Here is a 10,452-nt window from a genome sequence, read left to right as displayed (position 1 = left end):
AGCTGCAATACTCACGTGAACAGTAGGGGGCAGTGCAGAGGATTAATAGATTATTAATCCTCTGCAACAACAAATTCATAATCTGTGATTTTCCAGCTTCTTAAATGTGAATATTTTCGGGTTTCTTTGCTCAGTATCAAGAAGAAATCATGAAAATTTGAATAAATATTTAAGGGTTAACATTTAAGAACATCCCTAAACGTACTTATTATTATTATAATAAGTTATATATGTTTGGTATCATTGGTGGTTTCATGTGGTCTGAGTACAGTTTTGCCCCCTGGTGGAATTCTCCAGTAATGTGTTTAGTTGATAAACAGGAAGTACAGTAAAATCTCCTGTTTTAAAACAATTATTGGTCAAAAACCGTGAGATTATTTGAGGCTCTGGGTTAATGTGGGATTTAGTCTCTTGATTTTAATTCAGATTTGACAGATATTTACAGTTGTTTTAGTTCAGTTCTGTTGTTGTGCCTCTACATTTATGACACGTTTACCCTTTTCCGGCTTGTGATTCTGACGATTTTTGGTTTAAACCGTCAGTTTTACTTTGAAAATGACCTGTTTTTTGGTGACTGGATTTTTAAAGATGAAGGTTTTTGACGGCGATTAAAACGGTCTTGTCTTGTTCTGCTCTGTTCTCCTTTCTCCTCCTTTCTCCTCCCATATCCTTCTTCTGTGTTGGCACTGAGGGATGGAAAGATGGAGGGATGGAGTGATGGATGGATGGAGGAGTGTTTTCCATTCCCATGACACTTGTTCTCATTTCCATGTTATTTCTCCCTGAGCGATGACTTCCTTTTATCTTCATCTCCATCTTCAACCATCTGTTTCTCTGCAGATCTTTCTTTCTCCGTGTTTTTCTCTCAAGTTCAGTCGTTTTATTTTGACGAGGGAAAGATCGGTCCGTAAACACGTCGTGTTGTGTTCGCTGTCGCCCTTTGATGGATTTTTGGTGGAATGTTCCTTTAAAAACAAAGTGATGAGCTGGTTAATAAACCACAGCTGATGATGATGATGATGTTGATGATGAAGATGTTGATGTGGCACTGAGAAGTGAAGGGTCTCTGAAAACAGGAAGCAGCTGGGTCAACATCCTGCCTGGCAAAGCCAGCGAGAGTGGCAGAGTGGGCGGAGCCAAACGCCCAACACAGAACGCCATTTATTAAACACTCAACAATATCAGCCTCTGTGTGTGTGTGTGTGTGTCTGCTCACACACACACACACACACACACAGAAGCTACAGGAAGTATCGATGGTAGAAAGCAGCCATGTTGCGGGTTTTCTTCGTATCGTAGCAGGAAAACGCGTGGTCACACGGCGGTGAAATGATCGGTTTACTGATCGATGAGTCGACCAATGTCGACAAAGACTTCATTAAAAACCACCAGAGAAGAAGAAGAAGAAGCAGGAAGAAGTGAATCTGGGACAGGAAGTTAAACAAAGGCTCTTTCAAAATAATAATTTTAAAGTGCTGGGCAAGAGGTTAACACATGACGCGTTTCCATGACGACTGACCGGAAAAAGACGTGCGTGACGTCATGTTTATGCTTCGCGTGGCGACACCAGAGTCCATGCACCCTTTACAAGTTAGCTCTGTTAGCTGCATTAGCTCGTTTAGCGCCGTTAGCGCCGCCTACAATGGAACTGGAGCGGTCTGTTTATTAAAGGGGAAGAGCAGCGCTACAAATAACGTTAGCGTACCTGTGTACTGCGTATGTTAAAGATTAGCGTTACTTAAGAGAGTCATTGTAACAATCGGGGAGTCATGGAAACGTGCTAACGTGCGCTAACGTTGACGCCGTTAACTGCCACCACTAAATTTTAATAATCAAACTAAACAATAATAATCAAACATTTCCTCGTTGTTATTCAGTTATATGTTTTATTTGATGTAGACGTGATGATGATGATGAATCTGCTGCAGGACCTTCTTCATCTTCTCTCTCTCTGTGGTAGAGAGACATTGTGAGTGAGTGTTGAGGCTGACACAGATTTCTGCTGATGAATTAGTAAACACATAAAGAGGAGGAAGAGGAGGAAGAGGAAGACCACTGTCCTACTTTAACACACAGACAAGAGGGTCAGTGACCTTCATCTTCATCATCATCATCATCACTGTCTGTGTGGATAACATGACCCTGTAGCTACGGTCGCTTCTTCACTGATGATGATGAAAGAGTGAAAATGGTCTCTGTAAAACAGTGTGTGTGTGTGTGTGTGTGTGTGTGTGTGTGTGTGTGTGTGAGTGAGAGAGAGGAAGATCTTCCTCCTCCTCTTCCTCATATATCAGGAGCTCTTGATGTTGAACCACAGAGTCGGTGAATCCTCGTCTTCAAACATTTAAACCTTTAATCCTCCTTTTTCTTTGAAATCAATAACTCCTCGTCTTCCTTTTCCTCTTCTCCTCCCCCTCTTCCTCCATTTTCTCCTCCTCCTCCTCCTCCTCCTCTATAACAGGTCGAGTGTGTGACAGTTAAAGTCACGCTTTGAATTAAATATTTAAAGGAAGTGAAGTTGTTTCACCCTGTGAATTCTGCTGCACCTGAAGGCATCGCACTGTCCTCACAGCTGTTGTTGTTTCCTCTCAGCTGATTGGTTGTTGTTGTTGTTGTTGTTGTCTCTTTAGTTTCCTCACAGCTGACTGGTTGTTGTTGTTGTTGTTGTTGTTACAGATGCGTTTGTGAACAGTCAGGAGTGGACGCTCAGTCGAACGGTACCAGAACTCAAAGTGGTGAGTGTCTTACAACGTCTTAAACTTCTTCATTTTAAAACTATATTGTGACTGTAATCTAATCTCACAGTGACTCACCTTCTGTTTCTCTCTCTCTCCTGCAGGGCATTGTGGGTAACCTGGCCAGCGGTAAGTCGGCGCTGGTGCACAGGTACCTGACGGGAACGTACGTCCAGGAGGAGTCGCCTGAAGGTGAGAGGAGAACTCGTCACTGATGTGGATCAGATCTGTTCAGGCTCATCATATTTACTAGAATAAAAACATACACATATACAGGAAGTCACTTTACGAATCATAATAACGCTGAGAAAATGTCGTAAATATGAGATGAAGTGGAAAAAGTGTCATTTGTGAGACTCAATAGCTTAATTTTAACAGGAAATACTGAAAAAACCTGTGATTGATTCAAACAAAATCAGAATATTGTCAAAAATCTTCCACACAAAACAAAGAAAAGTGACGAAATTGAAGTAGAAAAAAGGTTAAATCAACACAGAAATGTTTGTAAATCACATTTTCTCGACGGTGAGCGGCCTCTTTTAAAGGAATAGTTCCACCTTTTACAATAAATGGACGGGTGAAGAGTGAGTGGTGTTAAATAAATCACCACTCGTCTCGGTATGAAACATTAAAATGGTTGTTTCATAGAGCAGTGACGGTCAGACTCTCTTCATCTAATATTAACACTGAGCCACTTCTGCTAAACTGCAGCTTCCTAAATTAATATTTCACCGTCTTCCTCTGACTCGGGCTCCACGGTACAATCTGAGAGTCAAATATCTCACTTTATCGATCAATAAATCAGCGTTTTTGAATGGATTTTTGCTGTGTTTGTTTGTGCCGAGACACCGTTTCAGAGAGTTTGTTTGTCTGGACGTGAGCAGTGACCGAGCCTCTGCGCTCATTAACCTCTCTGACCTCTGCAAACACACACTTTGTTCACCCGCACACATTTAGCTGCTGCTGCTGCTGCGTCGCCATGGAGACGAGGCCTCTCCGAGACGTTTAATTTGCAAATGACCTGTTTAACCTGAACTCGTCTATAACATCTTATAGTTGAATCTGACCAAGTGGACGTTAATATAATAAGTAACGCGTAAGAAACGTTGAAAAAATTAGAAAACTTTGTGAATATTCATGTTAAACCTATAAGTTAGATTGTGGTGTTCCTCAAGGCTAAACTTGAGGCCCCACTCTTTTTTTAACTGAGTCTCTATTTTTAGCGTTCTTTCCTGGAAACTGTGCAAACATGTATGACTAAAAAATTACACCGGTTCATCCCAATGTCCTCTACGTAAACGTAGAAGTAACATTTTCACAAAAAATCTTTGTTATTATTGATAAGTAATTGATTTTAAAGCTTCAAATTTAACTGTGGTGTTCCCCAAGGCTCAACTTTAGGCCCCACTCTTTTTAATAGGCTTTTATTAAGCGTTTTTCCTGGAAACTGTGCAAACATGTATGACTAAAAAATGACGCAGTTTCATCCCGATGTCCTCTACGTTAACGAAGAAGTAACATTTTAACAAAAAACTTTGTTATTATTGATAAGTAATTGATTTTAAAGCTTCAATTTTAACTGTGGTGTTCCTCAAGGCTCAACTTTAGGCCCCACTCTTTTTTAACAGCCTTTTTTTAGCGTTCTTTCCTGGAAACTGCAAACATGTATGACTAAAAAATGACTCCGGTTCATCCCAATATCTTCTACGTAAACGTAGAAGTAACATTTTAACACAAATCTGTATGCTATTGATAAATAATTGATTTAAAAGCTTCAAATTTAACTGTGGTGTTCCTCAAGGCTCAATTCTTGGTCCCATACTTTTTGTCCCTTTTAGACAAATTTGTCAGGTTTATTTGCAGGAATATTGACTCTTCCATTGATTGCACGTGTATGTACGTGTATGATTAGCAGAACAGCCAGTAGGAGGCGCTCTCACTCTCTCTGAACTGTCTTGTTGTCAAACACAGTCTAGAAAAATCTAATCCTTTCTTTAAATCTTCTCATTTACATCGCGTTCATGTGATTATTCATGACTATTGATATCAGGGCCGGCCCAAGGCATAAGCCAACTAAGCCGCTGCTTAGGGCCCCGTGACCACTAGAGGGCCCCCAAGAACAATTAACTAAAAAAAAAAAAAAAGGTTTGGATTGCTGTAGTTTATTTAGAATATCGAATGTCGATTTTCTTGATATTTATTTGTTTATTTTATTAAATGCTGTGGGTTTTTTTAACATATAAACCCCCCCCCCCCCCCCAGGATTGTGCAAATTTTTAGATTTTCAGACCTTAATATCTTAATATTTTATTTATAAACCATTTTATGGTTTTATGTATTGATTCTCTGTGTCGCCAGTAGGGGGAGTTGCTGAGTTTGCCAAATATCAAGTGAAAGAATTTTCTGCAAGTTTGCAAATCTGGTGTCTGCTTCCATGCAACAAAAAGTTCTCACATATGGTTTTATGTGCGTGAATGATCAATAATCATTATTATTGGCAGTAAAATCACATTTTGCTTTGGGCCCCATGGAGGCTTGGGCCGGCCCTGTATGTTATAATGTTATATTATACAGATGTCATGTTGCGTAGCGCAGCTTTAACTCCAGAAACGTGAGGAGGAAATTCCCCTGAAGGTCTGCGGTGGCCGTGAATCCCCACATCACTGAAGTGTCCACACACTAAATAAATATATACATATATATATATATATATATATATGTATATATGTGTGTATACATAATGTTGTTGACTGGTGACGTGAAAACACACGCCCCTCTGTGGCCAGTGTCAGACTGCAGCACTCGGACATAATTACACCACAGCTGAGCCAAAAACAACTCTCCTGTGGAGCTGCTGCTCATACCGAGTGTTAGCCAGCGCCGAGACAACGGCTCCATTTAGAGCTTTGATGTGACGGCTGAGGCCGACGCCTCCTACAGGAAGTGGTCATCCCGCTCCAGGTCAATTAAAAAAAAAAAAAATCATTGCATAACCAGTGGGAAATAAAAGGAACCGAGAGAGAAGAAAAGAGCGGGAAGTCGCTGCGTTGTTTAGAAATTCCTCTGCGCTAAAAATACACGGCAGCTCGGTTTCACATGGAGAGAAGACGGAGATGGAGAGCAGAGTCCACAGACCACAGACCAGAACACAGACCAGACCACAGACCAGAACTATTCTGATCCTGTGGGTCCACCATCACCACTCTGCTGCTGCTGCTGCTGCGTTCAGGGACCCTCCGTCACTGTCACTGAGCATAACACAGAAAAAACACCATCAGCTTTAAACCAAACCTCCAACCAGTCATTCTCATTATTTATTAATTAACTATTTACTCATCTTAACTTCAGTAAATATGCAGCAAGACTAAAGTTAATTACTTGATTATTAATATTGAGCCAAAGAAAAAACATTTTTACTCATGTTTTACATCTTTTAGTTGAATTTATATGCATTTCATGCCTCGAATTCATGTAAAATCCATCCACTTTTTGTCAAATGAAAACCAAAACTCTTTGACTTTATTTCACTTTTCTATTTGCGTGGCAGTTATTTTTACGTCTTTTAGTTGATTTTATTTGTATATTACGCCTCGTGTTCACGTGAGCCGTGTATTTTTGATCATTTGATCACCTTAAACTTCAATTTTTGATAATGAGTGAAGTCGATTTGTATGTTTTTGTTGACGTAAATTCCTAAACTACATCATGTGACATGTAAATAAATCTTCTTTAGACTTTAGATCAGAAGAGTTAAACTGTATTTGAACAAAGAGTGAACAGCTCTGATCTTTTCTTCTTCTCTTCTTCTTCTTCTGCTTCTATTTCCTGTGGTTTGTTGAATTTGTTGCTGGTTTGACCGCACGCATTAACTGTGGCTGCATCTTTGTTTCTCTATCTATCTATCTATCTATCTATCTATCTATCTATCTATCTATCTATCTATCTATCTATCTATCTATCTATCTATCTATCTATCTATCTATCTATCTATCTATCTATCTATCTATCTATCTATCTATCTATCTATCTATATTCTCTCTATCTCTCTGGGCTGCTCTTCATAAATCTAGCTGACGTGGATGCAGGTAACTATTCTCTCCTCCTCCTCCTCCTCCTCTTCCTCTTTCCGTTCATCCGTCCATCCTCAGTCCGTCCTCAGGTCACTGAGATCAGCTCAGCTTCAGCCTCACAGTCTGACGTCGTCACGTGACGCTGTTTAAAGTCACGAAGCCTCGGAAAAATCATTAATGTTGTGTTTTTAAAGATGGAAAAGACGATAATGACGTTATCGTGAACTTTATCATCATTTATCACATTTATTATCTGCTCAAGAGAAGAAAAAATCACAGTTGTGATAGTATCATAATATATAGTGAGAAATTTTTTTTTATTATTTTTTTTTTTTTAAATGTGGTTGGAAATTAATTAAATTAAGCCAAATTTAGTTATTATTATCATAAAATATCAGATTTATAGTCGACACAGGTGAGGTCATCGTCTAACCTGTGAGAAAATCTTTATTTTTGTATTAGTGCTGTCAAACGTTAACGCCGTTTAACAGCGCCAACGCTAACGCACGGCGCGTTTCCGTGACGACTGACCGGAAAAAGACGCGCGTAACGTCATGTTTACGTGACTCTGGATTGTTAAAACGCTAACGTTATTTTTAGCGCTGCTCTTTTCCTTTAATAAAACAGAGCGCTCCAGTTCCATTGTAGGCTAACGCTAACAGCGCTAAAAGGAGCTAATACAGCTAACGGAGCTAACTGGTAAACGGTGCCTGGACTTCGGTGTCGCGGCACGCGTGTCTTTTTCCGGTCAGTCGTCATGGAAACGTGTCGTGCGTGAACCTATTGCACAGCACTATTTTTTATTGAATGTTTTTGTTATTGATTTGCGGCTCCGAGGCTGAACCTGACGCTGCTCTCCGATTGGCTGCTCTCACGTAGCTCCGCCCCCTCCGTCTTAGCTCAGCGTTAGTTTTACTTCAAAAAAACCCGAGTTTCCCTGTTCGACTGTGTGCATGTCCATGTAAACATCCCACCCTTCATCAATATTAATAATAATCTAGATTATTATCATCATCCTAATTATTGATCCTGACGATTATTGTATTGATTGATCCATGTATTGATGATGTAAGGAGGAGACATGGTAACTCCTGTAATGTAGCGTTCATCATCATCATCCTTCACTAAATCAATAGAGTAGTTATTGATCACCTGTAGACGACAGCGCCCCCTCCTGACGCCGCGCTGTCACTGATGATTTGCTGTTTGTTTATTTTTTTAAACGCAGGCGGTCGATTTAAGAAGGAGATCGTAGTCGATGGTCAGAGTCACCTGCTGCTCATCAGGGATGAAGGAGGCCCCCCGGAGGCTCAGGTCAGTACTGCAACTCTTTTTAAATGTCATGAGAAAAGGTGTTTCTGTCACTGTGTTTGGTTTGAATCCAACTTTATTGACATAATAGAAGATGCAAACAATATCAAGCTGATGGAGTAAAGTTATATTTATGTTTAAAAAGAGAATCATGAGACATTTAACCATCAGTTACAGAAAGAAACGACAACTTTAAACACAGATGTCATTCAAAAATGGACTGAAATGTTGAATTCATATTATAATATTAGATATTTATCATCAAAACAACAGTTCAGTAAATCATTATGATGCTGCTGTGTATGTGTTTGTTTAATTTGACATGTTTTTATTTGTTTATTTTGTCTTTTCTTTGGACAGAAACACAGTAAACCGTGCAGGGCTTTTATTTTCTTTAAAGGAAGTGTCTTTGGTGTTTTATTTTATTTTTTCAGTCCTAACTTCCTCTTGTTGTTGTGAGGATGAGACGTGTAGATTTTAGATCCAGTGTCTCATGATCAAATAACACATTTATCTCTGTAAATTAGTAAAAACCTGTATTTTCAGAGGTGAAGTGGCTTTTAAACTTAGTTTAACTCCTCACTCTAACTCTACATTACTCTTAACATGACAGAGAATAAATCTATTCAGGGATTCCGAGCTTACAAAGTCATGGTGAGGATTTAATTTATCTCTACATTTACATTTCCTGTCGTGTTTCTGCAACAATTATCTCTAAAAGTTGCTGCTGCAGTGAATATTAAGACGCTCTGACCTCTGAAAAAGTCTCATTAAAACTTCCCTTTTTTAATTAAATGTGTTGAGTTATGTGTTCGTGGGCTTTAAACATTACATTTATATCCTTTTATTCTTTATTGTTTTAATTTGTGATCAAACAGGAACGACGAAGAACATCTCAGTGACTTTATCTTCGTTTAAAACATTTAATTTACCCTTTGAACCCGATTTGTTGTGAGGTTTTTTTAAGTGTACAATTGTTCTTGTTCAGGTGTTTGTAGTTTATTTGACGGGCTTTAAACCACAGGTCAGTGACAGTGAAAGTGGGTCAGCTCCTCTGATACTAACTGACCTGATGGATTTTTCAAGTCTGTTTTGAATAATTCAGACTTTTAGCGTCTTCATCTTTATTTAAAGTCTTTAACGTCTCTTCTCTCAGTGCGTGTGTAGTTTGCGTTGTGCCGTCATCTTTATTATATTTATATATATATATATATATATATAAATTCTTTAACGTCTCCTCTCTCTCTGTGTGTGTGTGTGTAGTTTGCGTTGTGGGTGGACGCCGTCATCTTCGTCTTCAGTCTGGAGGACGAGATCAGCTTCCAGACGGTTTATCACTACTTCAGTCGACTCGCCAACTTCAGGAACACGACTGATCTGCCACTGGTGCTGGTCGGCACACAAGGTCACACACACACACGCGCACACGCGCACACACACACAAACACACACACTTATTATTTATCTATACACATTTATCTATACATGTATGCACATAAACACACATGCATTTATATACACATTTGCACACACACACATTTATCTATACATGTATACACATAAACACATGCATTTATATACACATTTACACACACACACACACACATTTATCTATACATGTATACACATAAACACATGCATTTATATACACATTTACACACACACACATTTATCTATACATGTATACACATAAACACATGCATTTATATACACATTTACACACAAACACACACACATTTATCTATACATGTATACACATAAACACACATGCATTTATATACACACACACACACATTTATCTATACATGTATGCACATAAACACACATGCATTTATATACACATTTACACAGACACACACATACACACACTGATACAGACACACATACACACTGATACACACACGATATATATATTGTTCAGTGTGTGTGTATATATACACACACACTGATACAGACAGATACAGACACACACATTTATTTACACACTGATACACACACACACGTATATATATATACACCCACTGATGCACACACTGATACAGACACACACATATACTCACTGATACAGACACAAACACACACACACATTTATACACACACTGATACAGGCACACGTACATCGACACACACTCGCATACATACACAAACACACACTCAGGTCTACACACTCTGACACACATTTATACTCAAACACTCACTGAGAAGTCACTGTATGTTTTCCTGATGCGTTGCTGCCATCTAGTGGCCAATCATCGTCATCACAGTTGGAACATCACACTCAAACAGTGTTTTATTCTATGATTCTGTTTGTTAAACAAAGCTTTAAGTGTCTATTA

At 39.0% G+C, this 10,452-nt stretch overlaps 1 protein-coding gene across 3 annotated transcripts in view; it reads left to right on the top strand.

Moving 5' to 3' along the window:
• agap1 (ArfGAP with GTPase domain, ankyrin repeat and PH domain 1) overlaps window positions 1–10,452 on the top strand; it is a gene marked incomplete at both ends in the record, with an annotated part of 108,672 nt that overhangs the window by 39,877 nt on the left and 58,343 nt on the right. For all 3 annotated transcript variants that reach the window (XM_083908540.1, XM_083908538.1, XM_083908539.1), the window contains 4 exons: window positions 2,677–2,735; window positions 2,840–2,927; window positions 8,034–8,119; window positions 9,380–9,521. In XM_083908540.1, the coding sequence (XP_083764666.1) occupies window positions 2,677–2,735; window positions 2,840–2,927; window positions 8,034–8,119; window positions 9,380–9,521 (375 nt within the window). The remainder of the gene's footprint in view (window positions 1–2,676; window positions 2,736–2,839; window positions 2,928–8,033; window positions 8,120–9,379; window positions 9,522–10,452) is intronic.

This window comes from Microchirus variegatus (genome assembly GCF_963457635.1).
Source record: "Microchirus variegatus genome assembly, chromosome: 22".
NCBI lineage: Eukaryota > Metazoa > Chordata > Actinopteri > Pleuronectiformes > Soleidae > Microchirus > Microchirus variegatus.
The sequence above is the reverse complement of the archived record's forward strand: the minus strand, read 5'-3'. Positions and strand labels throughout refer to the sequence as shown.